This window comes from Neoarius graeffei, chromosome 12, assembly GCF_027579695.1.
Source record: "Neoarius graeffei isolate fNeoGra1 chromosome 12, fNeoGra1.pri, whole genome shotgun sequence".
NCBI lineage: Eukaryota > Metazoa > Chordata > Actinopteri > Siluriformes > Ariidae > Neoarius > Neoarius graeffei.
The window spans coordinates 22036435-22064091 of NC_083580.1; the positions used below are offsets into that span (position 1 = coordinate 22036435).

The following is a 27657-nucleotide window of genomic DNA, read 5'->3' on the forward strand; positions in this document are numbered from 1 at the left end:
GCCCGCCTCAGCGACCTAAGGACGGCCCTCAGGTGTTGTAAGTGCCGCTGCCAATCATTACTATAAATGATGATATCGTCTAGGTAAGCGGCCGCATAGGTAGCATGGGGCCGGAGGACCCGGTCCATCAGCCGCTGAAACGTAGCGGGCGCCCCAAACAGCCCAAACGGAAGTGTGACGAACTGGTGTAAGCCGAACGGTGTGGAAAAGGCCGTTTTTTCCCAGGATAATGGAGTCAAGGGGATCTGCCAATATCCCTTCATCAAATCCAGTGTCGAGTAAAAGCGAGCCGTGCCTAGTCGATCGAGCAGCTCATCAATACGAGGCATTGGGTACGCGTCGAATTTAGACACCGCGTTGACTTTTCTATAGTTCACACAGAACCGGACCGAGCCGTCGGCCTTGGGAACCAAGACCACCGGGCTGCTCCAGTCACTGTGGGACTCCTTGACGATGCCTATTTCGAGCATGGCCTGAAGTTCTTCCCGAACCACCTTTTTTTTGTGTTCGGGTAATCTATAAGGACGGCTCCGCACTACCACCCCCGGGGGCGTCTCTATGTGGTGTTCTATGAGGTTAGTGCGACCGGGCAGGGGCGAGAACACATCCAAAAACTCGGCCTGCAACTGGGCGACCTCCGTGAGTTGGGTCGGGGAGAGGTGGTCTCCACAGGGGACCGGAGAGGTACGTGATGCCAATGACCCTTTTTGGACCTCCGGCCCCAGCTCCGCCTTCTCCGGAACTACCGACACCAACGCCACGGGGACCTCCTCGTTCCAGAGTTTCAGCAGATTGAGGTGGTAGATCTGTAGTGCCCCCTCCCTGTCCGTTCGCCTAACCTCATAGTCGACGTCCCCGACTCGCCATGTGACCTCAAAGGGTCCTTGCCACTTAGCGATTAATTTGGAGCTCGACGTGGGCAACAGTACGAGTACCTTATCTCCCGGAGTGAACTCTCTAAGGCGCGTGCCCTTGTTGTACAGGCGGGCTTGCCGTTCCTGGGCCTGCCGCAAATTCTCCTGAGTTAGGTGGGTGAGCGTGTGGAGTTTTGTGCGCAGATCCATAACGTACTGAATTTCGTTTTTGCTCTGTGAAGGTCCCTCCTCCCAATTTTCCCGCAGTACATCTAAGATGCCGCGCGGCTTACGCCCATATAATAATTCAAACGGGGAGAACCCCGTGGAGGCTTGGGGGACCTCTCGCACTGCAAACAACAAGGGTTCGAGCCACTTATCCCAGTTACGTGCGTCCTCACTTACGAATTTTTTGATAATATTCTTGAGGGTGCGATTGAACTGTTCGACTAAACCGTCCGTCTGTGGGTGATAAACACTGGTGCGGATCGGCTTAATACCCAGTAGCCCATACAGTTCGCTCAGTGTTCGTGACATAAACGAGGTGCCTTGGTCAGTCAGAATCTCTTTCGGGATTCCAACCCGGGAGATGACGTGGAAGAGGGCCTCCGCAATACTGCGTGCTGAGATATTGCGAAGAGGCACTGCTTCCGGGTATCGCGTTGCATAGTCCACCAGAACCAATATAAAGCGGTACCCTCGTGTTGACCGATCTAATGGCCTGACGAGATCCATCCCAATTCTTTCGAACAGGGTCTCGATTAATGGTAGGGGGCGCAAGGGCGCTTTTGGAATGGCCGCTGGATTTACTAACTGGCATTCGCGGCACGCCGTACACCACTTACGGACGTCGCCTTGAATCCCCGGCCAATAGAATCGGGCCATTATCCGGGCTAGTGTCTTATCCTGCCCGAGGTGTCCAGCCATGGGATTAAAGTGAGCCGCCTGAAATACCAATTCCCGGCGGCTCTTTGGAATTAACAATTGGGTGACTCGCTCTTTCGTCTGAGTGTCCTGCGTCACTTGGTATAACCTATCCTTCAAAATGGAAAAATAGGGGAAGGACGGGGTGGCGTTCGGCTGGAGCGTCTGACCATCGATTACTCTCACTTGGTCAAACGCGTGTCGCAGAGTCTCGTCTCGCGATTGTTCCAGTGGGAAATCCGCGAGGGATTCCCCAATAGAAAGAGGAGGGGCCGGTGGCTCCTCACTCTGTCGCGGAGATGACGTAGACGGCTCTGTGACTGCAGCTCCAGCCAAAGCGACACCGGGACCTTCCCCTGTTAACTGGCAGGACCCACTCTTTACTAGGCGTGCCATTAAACCCCGAAATCCCGGCCAATCAGTCCGCAAGATCAAAGAGTGGGTAAGGCGAGGATTAACCGCCGCCTTCACTATCGATTTTTCCCCTCTGAAATGTATGTGGACTGACACCAACGGGTAGCTGTGAATATCCCCGTGCACACACAACACCTTCACCCCTTGTGCTCACCCCAATGCCTCGTCTTGCACCAGGCTTTGGCGGATCGAGGTCTGATTGCAACCTGAATCCACCAAGGCCTGATATGTAGCCCCTTGTACACTTACCGGTATGCGATACGCTCCGGCCCGATCGAGGGCAGCCTCTGGCGTGTCGGGGATCCGCACCACCGCCCCCACTTCCATCGCTGCACACTGTTGCTGCAGGTGGCCCGGTTCCCCGCAGTGCCAGCAAACCGGCCCGGGCCTTCCCTCTGCAGCTGTGTTCTGGGGCTCACTCACCTGAGGGGGGGGAGAGACAGACACAGAAGGGAGAAACGGGAGGGCACCACGGGTGCGGCAGGCCGGCTGGGGTGGAGCCGGCCCCCGCCTCCGCGGTGGGGGAACGGGGCGAGGACGGGACACGGGAGGAAGGGGGGGAGAAAGGGAGAGAGAAGATGATGTCGTCCGCTGTCCTGCCGCCGGAACAGCCGCCAGATAATCCTCCGCCAGTCCCACGGCCTGATCCAGCGACGCCGGGCGGTGGCACTGGACCCACTCCGCGGTTCCAGCTGGTAAGCGGGCGATGAACTGTTCCAGCGCCACCTGGTCAATGATTCCCTCAGCGTCGCGATCTTCGGCCCTCAGCCACCACCAGCAGGCGTCCCGGAGCTGCTGGCCGAACGCGAACGGGCTGCCGACTTCCTCCATCCGCAGCGCGCGGAAGCGCTGGCGCTGCTGCTCCGGCGTGCGCCCCACGCGCTGGAGGACAGCCTGGCAAAGGTCGGCGTAGGCCAGCCTGCGGTCGGCAGGGAGCTGTAGTGCGGCCAGCTGCGCCTCTCCCGTCAGGAGGGGGAGGAGGCGTGCCGCGCGCTGCTCCATCGGTCACCCCGAGGCTTCGGCGACCTGCTCGAACAATGTGATGAAAGCCTCGGGGTCGTCCTGCGGGCCCATCTTGGTCAAGGTGAGGGGAGACGGGCCAGCGGCCGGGGCGCTGGTGGACCCCGCCGACGCGAGGAGACGCCGGAACGCCTCTCGATCTTCCTGCTGGGCCAGCACCAGGGCTTCGAAGCGGCGCTCCTGCTCCTTTCGGAGCATGACAAGTGCCTGGTGCTGGCTCTGCTGAGCCGTGGCGAGGGCGTGGACCAAGTCCGCGAACGGGGAGGATTCCATGGGGCTGCTGCATTGGTGCGCCACCTTAATCCCGGGTTTCAGCACCACTGTAGCGCGTATCGAGTGTGGGTGGAGCACAGAAGACGGCAGGACAACACTTGAGGTACAGAGGGGGCTTTTATTAAACAACTTTTCAGTCTAATCGCCCGTTTCTCGTATGCGGCATAACACACAAACACACACACTCTGTAATCTCGTCCCGGGTTGCACTCCCTCTCCTCTCTCTCTGCCTCCTTAAATAGGGAGCGGTTACTGGGAAAACACACACAAACACAGGTTAATTACAGTCAGGTGTAGCGATTCTGCCACTCACCTTCCCTGGCTCCACCCTCCTGTCACAGACCGGCGCTTGACCACGCCCCCGCTGCCACAATCATGTGTAGTTCTGATACCAAAAACTGCACACCCCACCAATTTAAACAGATATAGGCCAGTGGCACTGACCTCTCACCTGATGAAGGCTCTGGAAAGACTTGTTCTGGCATATCTCCGCCCATTGGTGGGGCCAGCTGTGGATCCCCTGCAGTTTGCCTACCAGCCAGGCATTGGGGTGGAAGATGCAGTCATCTACCTGCTTCACAGATCTCTCTCTCATCTTGAAAAGGCAGGAAGCACTGTTAGAATCATGTTATTTGATCTATCTAGTGCCTTCAACACCATGCAGCCGACTCTTCTGAGGAGTAAGATGGAGAGCGCAGGGGTGGCCCATCATCTCACCTCATGGACTATGGACTGTCTCACAAACAGACCACAGTATGTGAGACTGAAGGACTGTGTGTCAGACACCATTCTCTGCAGTACAGGGGCTCCACAGGGGACAGTCCTGGCTCCATTTCTGTTCACACTTTACACTGCGGACTTTAGATACGATACAACTACCTGTCATCCACAGAAGTTCTCTGATGACTCTGCTATTGTGGGCTATATCTCAGATGGCAATGACAGTGAGTACAGAGAACTGACAAAGAACTTTGTGGACTAGTGCCAACGGAACTCCCTCCAGATAAATACAAGTAAACCCAAGGAACTGGTGGTGGATTTCTGCAGGATGAGGTTCTCTCCACTTACCCCAGTGAACATTCAGGGAAAAGACATTGAGATCGTTAAGAGCTACAAGTACCTGGGTGTTCATCTGAACAATAAACTGGACTGGACTGATCACACACATGCCCTGTACAAGAAAGGCCAGAGCAGACTCCACCTGCTGAGGAGGCTCAGGGCCTTTGGAGTACAGGGTCCACTTCTGAACTCTTTTTATGACTCTGTGGTGGCATCAGCCATATTCTATGGAGTTGTCTGTTGGGGAAGCAGTATCACAACAGTAGAGAGGAAAAAACTTAACAAGCTGATTAGGAAGGCAGGATCTGCCCTGGGCTGTGCACTGGACTCAGTGGATGTAGTGGGGGAGAGGAGGATGTTGGCCAAGTTGTCATCCTTAATGGTGAACACCTCCCCTTCACTGCAGGAGACAGTAGCAGCACTGGGCAGCTCCTTCAGTGGCCGGCTCCTCCATCTGTGGTGTATTAAGGAGAGATATAGCAGCTCCTTCCTCTCTACTGCTGTGAGACTGTACAATCGGCACCTCACCAACCACAGCACCAGACACTCCTCACAATAATGAGCAATACTGTCCAGATCACTTCTACATCCATAGAGATCCCTCTGAATATATACTGCGTTCACTGACTATTAGCATCAGTACTTTACAATGAACTACTAGCTACACACTGTTAAAATGGCTCCTGTGCAATATACCTACTTACTTGTGCAATACTACCTTTGTAATACTACCTGTGCAATACTTACACGTGCAATACCACCTGTGTAATACACTTATGTTGATTGTTTATCTGCAAACCTGTTAATTTATGCAAATTTGTTAATTTTATCTTTAAATTTGTAGTTTTTCTTTTTTTATATACCTTTTTTGTATACTTAGTACTTTTTGCACTACTCCTTCACTGCCTTATCTTTTTTTTCTTTCTATATTTTGCTGCTGTTTTGCTGCTGTAACAATGTAAATTTCCACTTGTGGGATAATAAAAGGCTATCTTATCTTAAAACAATTAAATGTGACAAGCAAAAATGGAAGAAATCAGCAAGGGGCAAATACTTTTTCACAGCACTGTACCTATACATTAGGAGATGAAGCCCTTTCTGTATAATTCCATTTCAGAAAAGAACTCAAGTACTCATTATGTACTATGAAAACTTTATTTTGGTCACCACTTTAAGAACAAACAGCAGAGACGGCTTGGTTACAGTCAGATTCCAAATGTAAATAAATGAGGATGAGTCTACAAACTTCATTCGATATGCAGTTTTTAAAGAGTAATAGGTTTGAATAGAGACTGGTGAATTATGAAAAGCATACACACTGTATGTACACATATCTTAACCCAACACACAGACACTGAACAGACTGGTGTCACACACACATACACAACCATTTGGCTGTGTCACACAGAAATACACACAACCACTTGGCCATGTGTGGAGGTGTGAGAGTGTGCGTGAGGTATTTAGACTGGCTGTGTACTAAACTCCTGGAAGTCTTCTGGAATAGTGTCTGCAAAAGAAACATCAAAATCACAGGCTTTAATATTGTATGTGTGTGTAACAGCTGCGTTGTGTATACTACAACAGGGCATTTAATAGTAGCATGAATATACAGGTAGAACCATAAATATTTGGACATTGACAATGTTATTGTTACTTTAGCTGTCGACCACAGGATATTACAGTGGATTTCTGGCCAACTGTTCTGAAAGGGGTTTTTCATCACCAGCGAAGGAATTCTTCTGTCATCTACCACAGTTGTTTTTCGTCATCTTCCAGGCCTTTTCGCGTTCCATTTCAGAATGTATCAAATATTACCAACGGGTTGGCCACGCCTAATGTTTTTGCTACATCTCTGATGGGTTTGTTCTGATTTTTCAGCCTAATGATAACTTGTACATCATTACTTCTCTGGCAGTGACAGCTCTTTGGACTTAATATTGGAGAGTTAAAAGGAACACTTGAAATCAACATAAAAATGTGCTGTAATTCCTACACCATTTACATGATTTTGGATGTAATTACCTTCAAATGAATTTAAGCTGGAAGTCTACACTTTGAAGTCATATTAATAATATAATCAGTTCAACTTATATAGCGCCTTTCTCACACCCAAGGTCGCTTTACAATTACGGGAAAAAAAAAAAAAAGAGTCCACCAAAAGAGGGTCAGGATGTAATTCCAATGGCATAGCTACCACAGTTCCACTAGGTGCACGAAGATAAATCCCACACCACCTGCACAGCTGCTGTGATGCCGCTGGGCAACATCACTCGGAACACCGCGCCATGGAGCCACAAAGTGAGTACAGAAGCACCGTCACAGAGTGCTGGTATGTCCCAAACCACCTGCACAGCCAACACGACGCCACTGGGCAATATTACTCGGAACACCGCGCCAAGCACAGGAGCACTGCCGCACAGAGTGCTGAACAACCCTGATGTTAAAAGAACAACGAGCTCACTGCAGTCCATAGCGAGCAGCACAGGCATTACCCACGGCGGACCAAGGCCTGAAGGAAACCAATGCCCAAAACTGGGTCCACGCCACAACCGGTGGACAAAACACTCAAACAAAAAGCAAACATCAAATTACACAAAAACAAAAGAAAAAAAGAAAAATGAAATGCTCCGGTGAGAAGTGGCAGCCAAAATGCGCATGACGTTCTATCACCTGGAAACGGAAACAGGAGGAAAACTCAAAAGACTCAAAACTCAAAAAACTCAAAACTCGAAATATTCATTATTTAATGCTTCAAATCAAATTAATATTATTACCATTCAATACTTTGGTAGACAGCTAGAATAGCAATAACTTTGTCATTGTCACCGTCAAACTATTTGATTGTATGTGTGTTATTATGTATATGCATCTATTGAGGGCTATTTATCAGAAGGTTGTGAATTCATATTCGAGAACTCCAAGAGAACTTCCCAAGTTGTTCTACAACCCCAATTCCAAAAAAGTTGGGATGCTGTGTAAACTGTAAATTAAAACAGAACGTGATAGTGTGCAAATCATGGAAACCCTATATTTCATTGAAAATAGTACAAAGACAACATATCAAATGTTGAAACTGAGAAATGTTATTGTTTTTTGAAAAATATATGCTCATTTTGAATTTGATATCAGCAACATGTTTAAAAAAAAAGTTAGGACAGAAACATGTTTACCACTGTGTTGCATCACCTCTACTTTTAATAACACTCTGTAAATGTTTGGGAACCGAAGCTATAGTTTTGAAAGAGAAATGTTGTCCTATTCTTGCCTGATATACAATTTCAGTTGCTCAACAGTTTGGGGTCTCCTTTATTGTATTTTGTACTTCATAATGTGTCAAATATTTTAAATGGGAGACATGTCTGGATTGCAGGCAGGCCAGTTTAGCACCTGGACTCTTTTACTACAGAGCCATGCAGCTATAATATGTGCAGAAAGTGGTTTGGCATTGTCTTGCTGAAAGAAGGAAGGCCTTCCCTGAAAAAAATTTTGTCTGGATGGCAGCATATTGCTCTGAAATGTGTATATACCATTCAGCATTAATGATGCCTTCCCAGATGTACAAGCTTCCCATGTCATGTGCACTAATGCACCCTCATACCATCACAGATGCTGGCTTTTGAACTGTGCACTGTTAAGACGGATGGTCCCTCTCCTCTTTAGCCTGGAGGACGTGGTGTCCATGATTTCTAAAAAGAATTTCTACTTTTGATTCGTTCAGACCTCGGGACAATTTTCCACTTTGCCTCAGTCCATCGTAAAAGAGCTCAGGCCGAGAGAAGGTGGTGGTGTTTCTGGATATTGTTTATATCTGGTTTTAACTTGCATTTGTGGATGCAGTAATGAACTGTTTTCACAGACGATGGTTTTCTGAAGTGTTCCTGAGCCCATACAGTGATTTCCACTACAGACACATGTCTGCTTTTAATGCAGTATCACCTGAGGGCCTGAAGATCACAGGCATCCAATGTCAGTTTTCAGCCTTGTCTCTAGCATACAGAGATTTCTCCAGATTCTCTGAATCTTTTGATGATATTATGTACTACAGATGATGTGATCCCCAAATTCTTTGCAATTTTATATTGAGGAACGTTACTTTTAAATTGCTGCACTGTTTGCCCATGCAGTCTTTCACAGAGAGGTGAACCCCTCCCTATCTTTACTTCTGAGAGACTCTGCCTTTCTGGGATGCTCTTTTTATACCCAGTCATTTTACTGACCTGTTGCCAATTAACCAAATTAGGATTTTTTTTAGCATTACACAAAATTTTCAGCCTTTTGTTGCCCCATCCCAACTTTTCTGAAACCTGTTGTTGACATCAAATTCAAAATTAGCATATATTTTTCAAAAAAAACCAATAATATTTCTCAGTTTCAACATGTGATATGTTGTCTTTGTACTATTTTCAATGTAATGTGTGGTTTCCATGATTTGCAAATCTTCACATTCTGTTTTTATTTGTTTTACACAGTGTCCCAACTTTTTTGGAACTGGGGTTGTACCATCAACTGGTAAATTGAATGTTGAATGAAAGATATAAATGTTTGCCAAGTACATTAAAGGTAATAAACATTTGTATGTCTATATGTGGGGCGGCACGGTGGTGTAGTGGTTAGCACTGTCGCCTCACAGCAAGAAGGTCCAGGTTCGAGCCCCGTGGCCGGCGAGGGCCTTTCTGTGTGGAGTTTGCATGTTCTCCCCGTGTCCGCGTGGGTTTCCTCCGGGTGCTCCGGTTTCCCCCACAGTCCAAAGACATGCAGGTTAGGTTAACTGGTGACTCTAAATTAACCATAGGTGTGAAGGTGAGTGTGAATGGTTGTCTGTGTCTATGTGTCAGCCCTGTGATGACCTGGCGACTTGTCCAGGGTGTACCCCGCCTTTCACCCGTAGTCAGCTGGGATAGGCTCCAGCTTGCCTGCGACCCTGTAGAACAGGATAAAGCGGCTAGAGATAATGAGATGAGATGAGATGTCTATATGTGTGTGTGTGTGTGTGTGTGTGTGTACAAGAGCTCACCATTGCAGCGATACTTCAAGTTGGACCATATGATGTTTTCCTGAGAGAAGCAGAACACACCCAGCCTGCCTCCCCTCATTGTTGTGTCAATTGTGACACCTGAGTCCGCTACCAACTCTGTGCCTTCATAGAAACGCACCCTACAAACATATGTACAACACACACACACACACATACACGTCATGACACACATCATTGTACAAATACGCTTATCACGCAGTTAAAATAGTAGAGGGTATGTGGGTGTATGTTCAACACTGTTAAATGAGGTCTGTTTGTTTCTTCTATTTTTGCAGCAAATTTTTAAAGCTGAAGAGTGCTGCAGGGGCGGAACTTCTAAAGAGCCACTTCTGGAACAAACAAAACTATGCCGACAAACCCAGGTCACTTATTTAAATATATCACACTTTCAGATGATTGAATTTTATAAATTAAAGCTGACTTGGTACAATGATTCCGTTCAATCTTCAGTGGTTTTTAAGCACAATGTGGAAATAGCTCTTAAAATTCCGATTCCTGTAGCATGTGTTAAGAGATGGACTGTTATATGTTTTCTGTTATGTCATTATTTACCCCAGTGAACATTAATGATACACATTAAAGATAAGTAAGGAATAAAGCACAGCACAATGTTGTTGTAGGATAATAATCAATGACAGTGTGGTGTGATGTGGCCTGAGGCGAAGTGTTAATTAGATATTTTCCAATAACAGTTGTGTTTTATTTATGTTATACCACACTGATTGAACAAAGATTACAATTTTTTACTTTATTAATGAACTAGCTTACCTGATGTACCCAACTTGTGGACGATGTTGAAGATACCAGCGGTATGACACTTTGTCCTTCCAGCCGACATTACGGGGATCTTTCCAGAGCAAGCGCACCTGATCATTAGTGTCACCTGTATGCCAAAGGGAGTTTCTCAAATGTTCACCAGGGCCAGTGTTAGACTTCACTGCCTAAGAGAGACAGGATGGGACAGGTTTTATTATCATAATTTTTTGCCATTGTAGTTTCAGTATTAAGTTAATACATTTGACCCTATTACAGAAAGACTTTGACTATGGGAGCAAGATAAGTTTCAGTTCAATACACAGTACGTGTTTATGTATTAGACTGTAGAACAATACTGAAGACATCAAAACTATGAAATAACATATGGAACATACATGTAATTATGTGGTAAACAAAAAAGTGTTAAAAAAACCAAACGTTTCATATTTTAGATCTTTCAAAGTAGCTACTGTTTACCTTGATGACGCTTTGTACACTATTGGCATTATCTTAACCAGCTTCATGAGGTAGTCACTTGGAATGTTTTTCAAGTAACGTATGCCTCGTCAAAAGTTAATTAGTGCAATATCTTGCCTTCTCAGTGCATATGAGCTCAAACAGTAAACAATAAACAATAAAAATACAGTAAATAGCCCTATTCCACAACTGTAGTAATCCATATTATGTCAAGAACCGCTCAGCTAAGTAAAGAGAAACGACATCCATCATTACTTTTCGACATGAAGCGTCTTTTTATGAATAAAAATAAAGAAAAAACATTGAATTAGAAGGTGTGTCCAAACTTTTGACTGATTTTATATAAATGTGTGTGTGTACCAGATGCTTTGTTTGCAGAATGCATAGAATAGCCGTTGAAAAGCGCACGAAATTTTGCACCATTTTTGCTGGCTGATCCAGTAACTATCAACAAATAATCACCTCAGTAGCGCCCCTACAGGATACATTTACCACTTTTAACATCATCCACAACTGTATTGGATTGAGGCTGGTTCTAGAGGACTTGAGACAGGAACTCATTTTAACTAATGACCGTGTAGTTACTGTCCAGAACCGGAAATGAGTCAACACTCGACAGCATCCATTCATTGTACATGTACTGACTAAGGCCCACTTTACACGGGGACGGTCTGAAACAAAAACGCAAAAGTCCATTTTCGTTCTCACTTTTTTCCGCGTCTACACGACCGTTTTCAAGGAGGAAATCTGCGTCTATACGGTGACGCATAAATGTGTGGAATTCAATTGGATGTGCATGCCAGGCGGCTAGGTGGTGCTGTGAAAGACCTCCGCTATGTCTGCACGCATGCGCAATGTCTTCCGTCTTGTCTGATCTGCACATCTGCGCCACGAAAACTTTGACTACTCTGGCTATGGTAAGTAAGAAAGTAAGTAAAAAAGTAAGAGCATACTATACCCGCCTCTGTTCATTAACGGTATATGTGCAGATTCGGTATAGATGTTCGAAGGACTCCTGGACGTTTATTAAAGCTGCCAGAGCAGCTTGAAGGTCCGTTGGATGGATGTAATCAGACATGCTCTTACTTTTTTACTTACTTTCTTACTTCCCGGGCTGGCATGTACAGTATATGACATATGTATGACGTAAACGCGTACCCGACGTGAGCAGATCCGAGCAGAGTTTCGCGTATTGGGTAGTTTAGACGGATATGCAACAGGGGCTGTTTTTAACTTATCCACTCTGGAAGGCGTTTTCAATTTTTTCCGTTTTTCAGCCTCGGAAACGCCGTCCCCGTGTAGACGAAAGGCACTTCCGATAAAATATTTAGTTGTTTTTACCCGACAGCGTCCTCGTGTAAACGGGCCTTAATTCTGAGTCCTGGTCTCTATGTTTTCAACACTGCATGTTCAGAGGTTAGAAAGAATAAAAACACATTTTATGACAGACCATCTTGTATCAACAACAGTTCTAGCTTTGTTGGTAACATTTTGTTCAGGTTAAAGTTGGTCCCATGTTAGAAACAGAGTATCAGTGACTAATATTCTGACATAACTGACACAGTGCCAAAAATGAATTTGGCATGGTGCCAACCAATCAACGAGGCATCAAATAAATTTACACACACACACACACACACACACACACACACACACACACACATATAGTACTGTACAAAAGTCTTAGGCACCCTATTTTTTTCATACAAACTTTGTTATAGATTTTTATTTTATGAATCCTACATTATCGAGTCAGTACAAAAACATTTTAGAGTTCCAAACGTTCGTTTTCCAGGACAAAATGAAATCTCATCTCATTATCTTTAGCCGCTTTATCCTTCTACAGGGTCGCAGGCAAGCTGGAGCCTATCCCAGCTGACTACGGGCAAAAGGCGGGGTACACCCTGGACAAGTCGCCAGGTCATCACAGGGCTGACACATACAACCATTCACACCTACGGTCAATTTAGAGTCACCAGTTAACCTAACCTGCATGTCTTTGGACTGTGGGGGAAACCGGAGCACCCGGAGAACATGCAAACTCCGCACAGAAAGGCCCTCGCCGGCCACGGGGCTCGAACCTGGACCTTCTTGCTGTGAGGCAACAGCGCTAACCACTACACCACCGTGCCGCCACAAAATGAAATGTTACAGAAAAAAATTTTGTATCTGAGCAGGACATTACATAATAGATCACTTTTCAGATTAAAAAGAAAACATAATGAAGGTTACTGGGCTTTGCTGTAAAATTAAGAAGCAAGTGTGGCAGTCAAAGTGCCCAGAAGAACTGTGGCTGGTTCTGCAAGATGCTCAGTAAAACCTACAGCTCATTTCCTTATAAAACTGCACTCATTATACCTGAGACTACTGTTGGTTGTCTCGCACCAAATACTGACTTTGTTTCATTTATTATGGCTTACTGCTGTTTATAGTATTTTTTTTAATGTTGAAACATTTCATTTCATTATTTTTTTAAAGTCATTTTTTGGTCTACAGCATTTCATATGCCTAAGATTTTTGTACAGTACTTAAAAAAAAAAAAAAAAAATATATATATATATATATATATATATATATATATATATATATATATATATTTTTTTTTTTTTTTTTTGTACAGTCAGCGGGTCAGATGTCAACCTTCAGTTGAATGCCAGGCTCAGCAACAGCTCTGAAGGGTGTAGCCTGCCAGTACGTCTGCTCCGTTTGTTTCCACATCACCACATAGAAGCTTGATGAGTCCTGATAGCCGAATATGAAGCCAGCATAGTCGTCGTCCGTCACCGTGTTCACATGGAATGTGCCCTCAAAGTCAACACCACTGAACGCTGTATAACCTGAAATCGCAGCAGTAGCAGTATGACTAACTGTCGAAGGCTCTGAACTGTATGAATGGAAGTCTGTAGGATAAAGATTTTGTATTAAAATGATATTTTTCACATGGATTTGACCAGAGGTGGACAGTAATTAAGTAAATTTACTTGAGTACTGTACTTAAGTACACTTTTTGAGTATCTGTACTTTACTTGAGTATTATTATTTTTTTTAATTTATGACTTTAACTTCACTACATTTGAAAGACAAATACTGTACTTTTTACTCCACTACATTTCTATCAAGGTCCTCGTTACTCGTTACTATGAAGCAGCTTTGAAAGTGGATGTTTTTTCTTTTCTAAAACGTGATTGGTTTTTCTGCAGGTGACACTGAGACAGCCTGTTAGTAATCACTAGGGTCATGTCACATGCACAGACTGGATAAAATCAAGATCAATGATTTCTCTGCAGCATTATTTAACACGATCAGTTGATGGCAGAATGGAAGGAGGCGAATCTTCTGGGGAATGCACGCACCCATGGCTATAGCTAGAACCCATGTTTCAGTTTTCTGAAAGGATTAAAGATTTGTTTCATTTTAAATGTTTGCTTTGTTTGGCGAAAACGAACCACATCACAGCCTACAAAGACTCACCGTCTGACTTGCGGAAGCATAGTGAGGTATGTAAACATTTTATTCCAAGAGAAAGCTTGCAATGAAGTTGTCTTTGCTTTTAGAGCTAGCGATAATGTTGCAATAGCTATGCAGTCTGGTTAGTAAAATGACTTTCTATAGATTCGCCTGCCAAGTTGTCGTCGCCTTGTCCACGGCTACCGTTAACACATAGCTAGTTAACTTGGACACTGTTAGTTAGCATGTAAAAACAGAGTTACACTAACATGAATAATGTTAACTTATCTGAAGTCCTTTCAGAAATATGTTTTAGCATAATCTTGCCAAATACAACCCCGATTCCAAAAAAGTTGGGACAAAGTACAAATTGTAAATAAAAACGGAATGCAATAATTTACAAATCTCAAAAACTGATATTGTATTCACAATAGAACATAGACAACATATCAAATGTCGAAAGTGAGACATTTTGAAATTTCATGCCAAATATTGGCTCATTTGAAATTTCACGACAGCAACACATCTCAAAAAAGTTGGGAAAGGGGCAATAAGAGGCTGGAAAAGTTTAAAGGTACAAAAAAGGAACAGCTGGAGGACCAAATTGCAACTCATTAGGTCAATTGGCAATAGGTCATTAACATGACTGGGTATAAAAAGAGCATCTTGGAGTGGCAGCAGCTCTCAGAAGTAAAGATGGGAAGAGGATCACCAATCCCCCTAATTCTGCGCCGACAAATAGTGGAGCAATATCAGAAAGGAGTTCGACAGTGTAAAATTGCAAAGAGTTTGAACATATCATCATCTACAGTGCATAATATCATCAAAAGATTCAGAGAATCTGGAAGAATCTCTGTGTGTAAGGATCAAGGCCGGAAAACCATACTGGGTGCCCCTGATCTTCGGGCCCTTAGACGGCACTGCATCACATACAGGCATGCTTCTGTATTGGAAATCACAAAATGGGCTCAGGAATATTTCCAGAGAACGTTATCTGTGAACACAATTCACCGTGCCATCCGCCGTTGCCAGCTAAAACTCTATAGTTCAAAGAAGAAGCCATATCTAAACATGACCCAGAAGCGCAGACGTCTTCTTTGGGCCAAGGCTCATTTAAAATGGACTGTGGCAAAGTGGAAAACTGTTCTGTGGTCAGATGAATCAAAATTTGAAGTTCTTTATGGAAATCAGGGACGCCGTGTCATTCAGACTAAAGAGGAGAAGGACGACCCAAGTTGTTATCAGCGCTCAGTTCAGAAGCCTGCATCTCTGATGGTATGGGGTTGCATTAGTGCGTGTGGCATGGGCAGCTTACACATCTGGAAAGACACCATCAATGCTGAAAGGTATATCCAGGTTCTAGAGCAACATATGCTCCCATCCAGACGACGTCTCTTTCAGGGAAGACCTTGCATTTTCCAACATGACAATGCCAAACCACATACTGCATCAATTACAGCATCATGGCTGCGTAGAAGAAGGGTCCGGGTACTGAACTGTCCAGCCTGCAGTCCAGATCTTTCACCCATAGAAAACATTTGGCGCATCATAAAACGGAAGATACGACAAAAAAGACCTAAGACAGTTGAGCAACTAGAATCCTACATTAGACAAGAATGGGTTAACATTCCTATCCCTAAACTTGAGCAACTTGTCTCCTCAGTCCCCAGACGTTTACAGACTGTTGTAAAGAGAAAAGGGGATGTCTCACAGTGGTAAACATGGCTTTGTCCCAACTTTTTTGAGATGTGGTGTTGTCATGAAATTTAAAATCACCTAATTTTTCTCTTCAAATGATACATTTTCTCAGTTTAAACATTTGATATGTCATCTATGTTCTATTCTGAATAAAATATGGAATTTTGAAACTTCCACATCATTGCATTCCATTTTTATTTACAATTTGTACTTTGTCCCAACTTTTTTGGAATCGGGGTTGTAAACAGAATGTAGAAATCTTTCTTTTCTAGTAAGGTTAGCTATCCAATATGATTTCGAGTTTGAAAAGAGTTTGCTAGCATGTCAGGTGGAGTTTCACTGACTAGCTAGCTTAACATTAAACCACCATGATAGCACAGCATGCGTTCATTTTGTGAATTCACATTTCTGTCGTTGGTAACGGCGTTAGGTTTTGTAAGCGTTGTGGCAATAATACAACAATGCATTGACAGAAAATGTACTTTTAATGCTTAAGTATTTTTAAAAGCAAATACTTCAGTACTTTAACTTAAGTAAAAATTTGACTGTACAACTTTCACTTGTATCGGAGTAACATTTGACCAGTGGGATCTGTACTTTGACTTAAGTAATGAATTTGGGTACTTTGTCCACCTCTGGATTTGGGAAGTATATTATGGCAAAGATATATTGCATGTTTGTGTATATGTGTGTGTGCACCTACCCACAGCAAGGCCAGGGTCACTGTTCATTGTTTGCACAATCTCCATCCCCTGTAACAAAGCACATGGAAGGCTGGCATGTTAGACCAACAGAGTGAATTGTGAGAATGTGTGGCACGTCAGACATGGGCTCCTTGATCTGTGTTTTTACCAACTAAAATTTCGAGAGTATACTTGAATAATCAGCCACCTTTTCATTTCTGAGTGAGCCGCTTTTGCTGCAGCAGCCTACATACTCATCATTACCACTCCATCAATTGCTGTATTCCAAAATATATTTGAGCACCCTGCTATTTTTGCTATACTTCAGCAATATATGTAATGTGCATATTTTAAGTCATTTTTAACTGTTTAACTAATCCTTGTTTTTTCTCCATTTTTTCCCCAATAGGGTCAGGTGCCAATTTCCACCCAACATACACATCTCCCCTATCATATAACAACTACCAAATTGGGTAGATGAAGAATGAAGAACATGTGCTTCCTTGAAGACACATAAAGCTAGCCAGTCACATATTTTTGAACAACTGCTATGCAGTGCAACAGGGCAGCATAACACACTTGGAGGACATTGCTATCTACCCTCTTCTGTATACATGAGCTCACTCGATGCACTTGATTGGTTACTATCTCAATGTATGGCATGGGAGAGAGTTTGCCATTCCTCCCACCCATAAAGCATGGCCAGATTCGTTCCCTTGGCTCCCAGTTATCCATGGATGGCTGTGGCATATTTGGGATTTGAACTTACGATCTCCTGATGAACTAACCCTAATATTAAAATTAAACATCTGAATACTGGGTTCAAAATATTCTGACTTTATATGTTTCATTCAATTGGTAACACACATGCTCCTAACAAACAGTTAAGTGAAATTGTCTCTGAATACCTGACATTCACTTAATTGAGTCCACTTAGCAATATGTGCAGTTGTCCTTACTGCTTTCACTAAAGGAAGTCTTTCTGATTAATGCATTTTTAAAGATGAAGTAATTTTTCATAACTGTTGAAGTAAGAACAGGGCCACCTCTGAGCGAGGAGTAGGAGTTATTCCTTGGAGCAAATCATAAGCATGAAGTTGACTCGCTCTACCACAGCACAATCACACTAGTGTTAAATTCTAGCCTATGTTTATGAATCATCATCATTATCATCATGCCATGCTTTGATCAAGTTATTGGTTACATGCCGTAATAAAGAGGACATAAACCTAATAGATTCAGTAAATGATATAAATACCAGCTGTCAGCTCACAGGCCGTTTGAATGCTAATCAACAAAATCTGATATTTAGCCAACAGAACAGAAACCACTGAATTAATCAGTGATTATACTGGCACCGATGGAAGAGCGAACAGTGATCAGTTGAGTCAAGAGCAACAATGAGGCTGCTATTCTGTGACTTGACTGTGATTTATCCCAAGAGATGAGACTACAAAGACTGATATAGATGATGCTTATGATAATCATGATTACTTGTTTTTCATTGTAAGTGGTTCTATAAATGATTTTTTACATTTTATTGATTACATATTTAATTAAATTTGTTAGGGTTTTGCTGGGATTCGAACCTGGTTCGTTGGTGTGATAATCCAGCAAACCCCCACTAGGCCACCAGGGGGATGACTCAAATGCAGAGGCGTGAGGCGGAAGTAGAAAAAGAATCAAAAGGTTTATTTAAACTATATACACTATATACAGGGCAAAACAAAAGACAAAAAAAACCAAAGAGTATAATCCAAAAGAAAAGCAAAGTGCAAAAATTCAAAAGCTAAGAAGATCAAAAAACACAGTACAAAGGAAACTGGAGATAAACATAACAGCACAAAGACTCCGTGACAAGAGGACTGAACTCAGGGGTATAAATAGACAAACTAATTAAGGACACAGGTGAAGATAATTAGGCAATTAACACAAACACAAAACACAGGAACAGTGGCGGCCTCTAGAGGCCAAAATAAACACGACATGAAAAGGAAATAACAGCGGCCTCTAGAGGCCAAAACAGTCCTAGTCCTAACAGGACCCCCCCCTCTAGGAGCGTCTCCTGACGTTCCCAGGGCGATCCGGATGGGCCGAATGGAAGTCCCGACATAGTTCTTTATCAAGGACATCCCGAGCAGGAACCCAGCAGCGCTCCTCAGGACCATAGCCCTCCCAGTCCACCAGATATTGCAACCCGCCGCGGACCCGGCGGGAGTCAAGCAGGCGATTCACAGTGAACACAGTCTGCCCCTGGAAGATGCGGGGGGGTGGGGGGTTCCTAGGGGCAGGGGCATACGTAGACGTCAGTACGGGCCGTAACAGGGAAACATGGAAAGTGGGGTTGATCCTCAGAGTCCGGGGCAACTGGAGCCGGTAGGAGACAGGGTTCACCCTGCGCACCACCTTGAAGGGGCCAATGTAGCGAGGAGCAAGCTTGCGGTTCTCCACCCGCAGTGGAAGGTCCTTAGTGGACAGCCAAACACGCTGCCCAGGGCGGAAAGCGTGTGCAGGTCTTCTATGGCGGTTGGCCTGAGTCTGGTTGGTTCTGGAGGTCTGTATGAGGGTCTTCCTGACCTTGCTCCAGGTCTTGCGACACCGTCTCACATATTGGTTGACCGAGGGCACCCCCGCGTCCTCCTCCTGGTCCGGGAACAGAGGTGGCTGGAACCCGAATTGGCACTGGAATGGCGACAGCTTGGTGGCCGATGACTGCAGGGTGTTGTGGGCGTACTCCGCCCATGGCAGCCAGGTGCTCCACGATGTCGGGTTATCCATAGCCAGGCCTCGCAGGGTGGTTTCCAGGTCCTGGTTGAGCCTCTCCGTCTGACCATTGGACTGTGGGTGAAACCCAGAGGAGAGGCTGGCAGTGGCTCCGATGACCTTGCAGAACCCGTGCCACACTCGGGAGGAGAACTGGGGCCCTCGGTCTGAGACGATGTCCTGTGGAAGACCAAAGACTCGGAAGACATGATTAAACAAAAGTTTCGCAGTTTCAAGAGCAGAGGGGAGTTTGCACAGTGGTATGAAGCGGCAGGCCTTGGAGAATCTGTCAACTAAGACCAAAATGACCGTGTTACCTTGTGACTCAGGGAGACCCGTGATAAAGTCGACTGCCACGTGGGACCAGGGACGCCGGGGAATGGTCAGAGGATGCAGGAGACCCTGGGGACGCTGTCGTGGGTTCTTGGTTCTGGTGCAAACCTCACAGGACAGGACAAATGACCTTACTTCCTTCTCCATGTTAGGCCACCAGAAGCGTCTTTTCAGGAAGTCCAGGGTCCTCCGAGCTCCCGGGTGGGCGGTGAGAGGGGAAGAGTGACCCCACTGGAGAACCTTGGCCCGGGCTTGATGTGGGACGTACAAGAGGCCTGGTGGCCCCGTCCCAGGACCGGGGTCCTGGCGTTGGGCTCGTCGGACAGCCTCCTCAATACCCCAGCGGACAGGGGCCACAATCCGGGACACAGGGATAATAGGCCCGACTTCATTCTCCCTGTTAGTGGCAGAGAACAGTCTGGACAGTGCGTCAGGTTTGGTGTTCTTGGAGCCGGGGCGGTATGAGAGGGTGAAGTCAAACCGACTGAAAAACAGGGCCCACCTAGCCTGTCGAGGGTTCAGTCTCTTGGCTTGCTGGAGGTACTCCAGGTTCTTGTGGTCAGTCCAAACCAGGAATGGATGTTGTGCTCCCTCCAGCCAGTGCCTCCACTCCTCAAGGGCCAGTTTGACCGCTAGCAGTTCTCGATCCCCCACATCGTACCGGGACTCAGCAGGACTCAGGCGGTGGGAGAAGTAAGCGCAGGGGTGCAGCTTTCCTTCCGAACGTTGAGAGAGCACCGCGCCGACACCACTGTCCGAGGCGTCCACCTCCACGATGAATGGTTGGGAGGTGTCCGGGAGAACCAGAATGGGTGCCGTGCAGAAGCGGTCCTTGAGGTCTTTGAACGCCTTTTCTGCCTGAGGAGACCAGCCATAAGATCCACCTGTCCCTTTGGTGAGGTCTGACATGGGTGCTGCCACAGAACTGAAGTTCCTGATGAACTTGCGGTAGAAGTTAGCGAATCCTAAGAACCGCTGAACCTCCTTAACGGACTTGGGAGTAGGCCAATCCCGGACGGCCAGGGTCTTGGCAGGGTCCATTTGGAGTTGGCCTGTCCGTACAATAAATCCCAGAAAGGAGACCTCGGGAACATGAAATTCGCATTTCTGGGCCTTGGCGAACAGATTGTTCTGTAGCAGCCTCTGGAGAACCTGGCGGACATGGTGGCGGTGCTCCTGCACGGTCTTGGAAAAGATAAGGATGTCGTCGAGGTAGACAAAAACGTATAGGTTAATCATGTCCCTTAAGACGTCGTTGATTAGGGACTGAAAAACAGCTGGTGCGTTGGTGAGTCCGAAGGGCATCACCTGGTATTCGTAGTGCCCAGACGGGGTGTTAAAGGCAGTCTTCCACTCGTCTCCCTGTCGGATACGGATGAGGTGGTATGCGTTCCGTAGGTCCAACTTGGTGAAGACGGTGGCGCCTTGGAGCAGGTCGAAAGCTGTGGACATCAGCGGAAGGGGATATCGGTTGCGCACAGTGATCTTATTCAGGCCCCTGTAATCAATACATGGTCGGAGCCCCCCATCCTTCTTGCCGACAAAGAAGAAGCCGGCTCCAGCAGGTGAAGTGGAGGGTCGAATAAACCCAGAGACCAGGGCATCTTTGAGGTATTCCTCCATGGCCTTGCGTTCTGGCTGAGAGAGTGAAAACAGTCTGCCACGAGGAGGGGTAGTCCCAGGGAGCAAGTCGATGGCACAGTCGTAGGCCCGGTGCGGAGGAAGAACGGCGGCCCTGCTCTTGCTGAATACCTCCTTGAGATCCCAGTACTCTGTGGGAACTTGAGATAACTCGGTGAGATCAGGGGGCTCGGCAGGAGACACAGGAGAGCTAGAGAGCAGACAAGAGGCATGGCATGCAGGGCCCCATTCCACAACCTGGCTTGTTACCCAGTCTATGCGAGGGTTGTGGCGAGTAAGCCAAGGAAGGCCTAGAATAACTGGGAACTCAGGTGAAGGAATCAGGTGCAGGGATATTTCTTCCTTGTGACCTTGAGACTGGAGGAAAACTGGAGAAGTAACTTGGGTGACTCTTCCATCACCTAACGCTTGGCCATCGAGGGCAGACACAGACAGTGGGACTTCAAGAGGTGCAGTCGGAATATTGATGCTTTGGGCGAAGTGAATATCCATAAAGTTCCCAGCCGCCCCTGAGTCTATCAAAGCTTGACAAGAGTGGACAGACTCACCCCAGGAGATGGAGACCGGGATGTAGATTCCTTGGCCAGGGAGTCCGGGAGAGAGGGTAGGCCCCGTCACAACCCTCCCTCGGCTGGACGGGGCGGTCCTTTTCCCAAGAGTTCGGGACATGATGCTCGGAAGTGACCAGGCTTGCCACAGTAGATGCAGCACTTGTCCCTCCTTCTGCGCTCCCTCTCAGATGCGGAGAGGCGAGTACGACCCACTTGCATGGGTTCTGGACAGTCACTGAAGGAGGTAGACGGTCTCCAGGTAGAGGTAGGGAGGCTGGGGGGGCTCAAGGCTTGGTGGCGTTCTCTCATCCTGTTGTCCAGACGAATAGCATGTGAGATGAGGGTTTCGAGGTCACTTGGGCATCCAATAGAGGCCAGACCGTCCTTGATGGGGTCAGACAGACCATGGTGGAAGGCTGACACCAGGGCAGTCTCGTTCCATCCACTTACTGCTGCGAGTGTTCGGAACGAGATGGCGTAATCTGCGACGCTTCCTCCTTGCCGGATGGACATGAGCTTTCGGGCTGCGTCGGTACTGATGTCTGCCTGATCGAAGACCCGAAGCATCTCTTCAGAAAACAGCTGGAAATCAAAGCACTCAGGTCCCTGTCTTTGCCAGATAGCAGTAGCCCAGGCTCGCGCCTTACCAGCTAATAAGGTGATCACAAAGGCAATCTTGCGGCGATCCGTAGTGTAGGTGGTAGGCTGAAGCTCAAAGGTGAGTTGACACTGGGTAAGGAACTCTCGGCACTCACTGTGCTTGCCGTCATACCTCTGTGGTGCAGGAAGGCTGGGTTCGCGAGGTGAAGAAAGCAGCATTGCAGGAGGCACTGGAGCAGGAGTGGGAGCTGGATCAGGAGCAGGAACTGGATCAGGAGCAGGAGATGCAGGCAGAGATGTCAGCTGTGCCAGGGTTTTCCCAATTTGCTGAAGCAGTTCCTCGTGGCGAGCGAGGGCCTCACGTTGGCTGGTGAGCGTACGTCCATGAGCGTCCATGGTCGCTCCGAAGCATGTCAAAGCTGCCATAATTCCCTGAAGGTTGGCCGGGTAGACAGTTGAAGCAGCCTCTGCTGAGTCGGTCATGACGGAGTCTTTCTGTTAGGGTTTTGCTGGGATTCGAACCTGGTTCGTTGGTGTGATAATCCAGCAAACCCCCACTAGGCCACCAGGGGGATGACTCAAATGCAGAGGCGTGAGGCGGAAGTAGAAAAAGAATCAAAAGGTTTATTTAAACTATATACACTATATACAGGGCAAAACAAAAGACAAAAAAAACCAAAGAGTATAATCCAAAAGAAAAGCAAAGTGCAAAAATTCAAAAGCTAAGAAGATCAAAAAACACAGTACAAAGGAAACTGGAGATAAACATAACAGCACAAAGACTCCGTGACAAGAGGACTGAACTCAGGGGTATAAATAGACAAACTAATTAAGGACACAGGTGAAGATAATTAGGCAATTAACACAAACACAAAACACAGGAACAGTGGCGGCCTCTAGAGGCCAAAATAAACACGACATGAAAAGGAAATAACAGCGGCCTCTAGAGGCCAAAACAGTCCTAGTCCTAACAAAATTCAAATGAAATCTATGAGCAGCAGTTGTTATTAGACAAGCGGTGTGCCGATAGAATATTTTAATGTGATTTTCACCTTATGATTTTAAAATGACTACTCTACGACTCTACTCTACACTACTGGTGTTGGACTTGCAACACCAACCAATTGTACAGGAAGGGATAGAGCAGGTTATACTTCCTGAGGAGGCTGCGGTCCTTTAACATCTGCAAGAAACTCCTGTGGATGTTCTATCAGTCTGTCGTCGCCAGTGTCCTGTTTTACAACATGGTGTGCTGGGGGGGGCAGCACATCCAAGAAGGACACATCCAGGCTGGACAAACTGATCAGGCGGGCCGGCTCTGTGGTCGGCATGAAGCTGGACTCTCTCTGGTGATGGTGGCAGAGAAGAGGACTATGGACAAACTACTGAACATCATGGACGATGCCAGTCACCCTCTGCACACCGTCATCAGCAACCAGAGGAGCCTGTTCAGTGACAGAATGCTCCTTCCCAAGTGCAGGACGAACAGACTTAAAAACTCCTTTGTCCCTCACGCCATCAGACTGTACAACTCCTCTCTGGGAGGGAGGAAGGGTAACAGGAGGACAGAGGACGGGAAGGAGCAGTAGCCTAGCCTGACAAAAAGCAATACTGGACAATGTGCAATACAAATGTGCAATACCTCTCCTGCTGGACTTTTTTCATATCTTTTTAATATATTTGTATATGTAAATACTTAATTTATTTATCTAGAAGTTTTCTAAAGACTTAATTTATCTAGAAGTTCTCTCTTTTTTCTATTCTATTCTCTGTTTATCCTATAATGATGCTATTGGAATTTTAATTTCCCTGAGGGAACCCTCCCAAAGGGATTAATAAAGTTCTGTCTAATCTAATCTAATCTAATCTAATCTAATCTAATCTAATCTAATCTAATCTAATCTAATCATGATTGAGATTCATGCAAAAGGGAAATGTATTTCAGCTCAAGAAACCCTATAGTTTTCATAAGTATGGACAGTACAAAATGTCAAAATGTGACCATGTGAGGCTGTTGGGACAATCCATATACAGTACTGTGCAAAAGTCTCAGGCACCCTATTTTTTTCATACAAACTTTGTTATAGATTTCTATTTTTTTACTTCTACATTATTGAGTCAGTACAAAAACATTTGAGTTCCAAACATTCGTTTTCCAGCACAAAATTAAATGTTACAGGGGAAAAAATGCTTGTATCTGAGCAGCATATGACATAAGAGACCACTTTTCAGATTAAAAAAGAAAACACAATGAAGCATACTGGGTTTTGCTGCAAAATTAAGAAGCAAATGTGACAAAGTGCCCAGAAGAACTGTGGCTGGTTCTGCAAGATGCTCAGTAAAACCTACAGCTCATTTCCTTAGAAAACTGTATTCATTGTACCTGAGACTGCTCATCTCATCTCATTATCTCTAGCCACTTTATCCTTCTACAGGGTCGCAGGCAAGCTGGAGCCTATCCCAGCTGACTACGGGCGAAAGGCAGGGTACACCCTGGACAAGTCACCAGGTCATCACAGGGCTGACACATAGACACAGACAACCATTCACACTCACACCTACGGTCAATTTAGAGTCACCAGTTAACCTAACCTGCATGTCTTTGGACTGTGGGGGAAACCGGAGCACCTGGAGGAAACCCACGCGGACACGGGGAGAACATGCAAACTCCGCACAGAAAGGCCCTCGCCGGCCCCGGGGCTCGAACCCAGGACCTTCTTGCTGTGAGGCGACAGCGCTAACCACTACACCACCGTGCCGCCCTGAGACTGCTATGACTACTAATTTTTTTTTTAAAGCAAAGGGACGTCTCACACCAAATATTAACTTTGCTTCATTTATTATGGCTTACTACTATTTATATTATTCTTTTTTAATCTTGAAACATTTCATTTCGTTATTTTTAAGCCATTTTTTATCTACAGCATTTCTTTACATGTGCCTAAGACTTGCACAGTACTATACATCTTTGCATTGTGCTGTTCTCATCTCATCTCATTATCTCTAGCCGCTTTATCCTGTTCTACAGGGTCGCAGGCAAGCTGGAGCCTATCCCAGCTGACTATGGGCGAGAGGCGGGGTACACCCTGGACAAGTCGCCAGGTCATCACAGGGCTGACACATAGACACAGACAACCATTCACACTCACAGCATTGTGCTGTTATATTCCTAATATCAAATGACCAGGGGAAGGTTTCCTGATAATGTTGCACTTTAGAGCTAAAGAGTGAGTTTAAAGATGCTCTTAGGCAATGAACTTTGTCTCTGTACGTGGTTTTCCCGAACTCACACGTAAGAAGGAGTCTGAATAATAATAATAATAATAATTTACACTACCGTTCAAAAGTTTGGGGTCACTTTGAAATTTCCTTATTTTTGAAAGAAAAGCACTGTTCTTTTCAATGAAGATCACTTTAAACTAATCAGAAATACACTCTATACATTGCTAATGTGGTAAATGACTATTCTAGCTGCAAATGTCTGGTTTTTGGTGCAATATCTCCATAGGTGTATAGAGGCCCATTTCCAGCAACTCTCACTCCAGTGTTCTAATGGTACAATGTGTTTGCTCATTGCCTCAGAAGGCTAATGGATGATTAGAAAACCCTTGTACAATCATGTTAGCACAGCTGAAAACAGTTTAGCTCTTTAGAGAAGCTATAAAACTGACCTTCCTTTGAGCAGATTGAGTTTCTGGAGCATCACATTTGTGGGGTCGATTAAATGCTCAAAATGGCCAGAAAAAGGTCTTGACTATATTTTCTATTAATTTTACAACTTATAGTGGTAAATAAAAGTGTGACTTTACATGGAAAACACAAAATTGTCTGGGTGACCCCAAACTTTTGAACAGTAGTGTATATAGCGCCTTTCTCAAAACCCAAGGTTGCTTTACAATTATAGGAAAAAAAAAGTCCACCAAATAAAGGTCAGGATGTCATTCCAATGGTGTAGCAGCCACAGTCCCACCAAAAGGCGCACGAAAACAAGTCCCACACCACCAGTACAGCTGCCGCGACGGCACCAGGCAACATCACTTGGAATACCACGCATTGGATCCACAAAGCGAGCACAGACGCACCGCTACGCAGAGCGCTGGTATGTCCCAAACCGCCTGCACAGCCCGCTGCGATGCCACTGAGCAAGATCGCTCGGAACATCACGCCAAGCACTAAAGCACTGCTGCACAGAGCACTGGACAACCACAATGTTAAAATGAGCAACAAGCTCACTGCAGTCCACAGCTAGGAGCACAGGCATCACCCACAGCGAACCAAGGCCTGGAGGGAACTGACACCCAAAACTGGGTCCAGAGCTACACCACAACCAGTGGACAAAAACACTCAAACAAAAACAAACATCAAACTACACAAACACAAAAAAGAAAAACAAAAGAGAAAATAAAATAAAAATAAAAAACTCCGGTGAGAAGCGGCAGCCAGAATCCGCTCTCAACCAGAAACGGAAATGAAAAAGGCAAGAGCAACTTTGCTAAGAGCGTCCTTGCAATGTGCATCCTCGATATAGGCATGAGCAGCTGCTAAAGGCATTCGTACTGTAGTTGTTTGTTGTGAAAGAGTGGTCTAGGTATATCATAAGTTAGGAGTGAACTAAAGGACTATTTTGGCTACAGTGTTGTTTGGGAAAACCATGTTAGCTTAATGATGGATCTTAAGATGCCCTTAGCCTTAAGAGGCTTTCGGGAAACCCACCCCAGAGCCAGTCAGATGCTGGTGATGAACCTGGTATTTGTTCATAAACTCTGCATCATTAGGAAATTGCAGTGGAAGATTATGGATGTATATATTTTCTGTCGCTGTGCTGCTACTTTTCACTGTTTATGAGTTTGAGGCACCAATTAACACCTGTAGGAGTAAATTTTCATGATTTCTTGCCATTTCCTTTGTCATTAAGATCAAAAACATACTCTTAGTGGTGTATATATACAGTGCTCGGCGTAAATGAGTACACCCCCTTTGAAAAGTAACATTTTAAACAATATCTCAATGAACACAAACAATTTCCAAAATGTTGAAAAGACAAAGTTTAATATAACATCTGTTTAACTTATAACGTGAAAGTAAGGTTAATAATCTAAACTTAGATTACACATTTTTCAGTTTTA

The 27657-nt window shown here is 45.5% G+C and overlaps 1 protein-coding gene across 1 annotated transcript in view; it reads right to left on the bottom strand.

Annotated features, from left to right (window-relative positions):
• Nucleotides 1-5680: 5680 nt before the first annotated feature.
• The window catches only part of thbs4b (thrombospondin 4b), a 56232-nt gene continuing 34255 nt past the window's right edge, over nucleotides 5681-27657 (bottom strand). The window contains exons 18-22 of the mRNA XM_060935683.1: nucleotides 16664-16712; nucleotides 13456-13652; nucleotides 10351-10523; nucleotides 9562-9701; nucleotides 5681-6054 (exon numbers count right to left, since the gene is read on the bottom strand). Coding sequence (XP_060791666.1) covers nucleotides 6008-6054; nucleotides 9562-9701; nucleotides 10351-10523; nucleotides 13456-13652; nucleotides 16664-16712 — 606 coding nt within the window. The 3' untranslated portion in view covers nucleotides 5681-6007. The remainder of the gene's footprint in view (nucleotides 6055-9561; nucleotides 9702-10350; nucleotides 10524-13455; nucleotides 13653-16663; nucleotides 16713-27657) is intronic.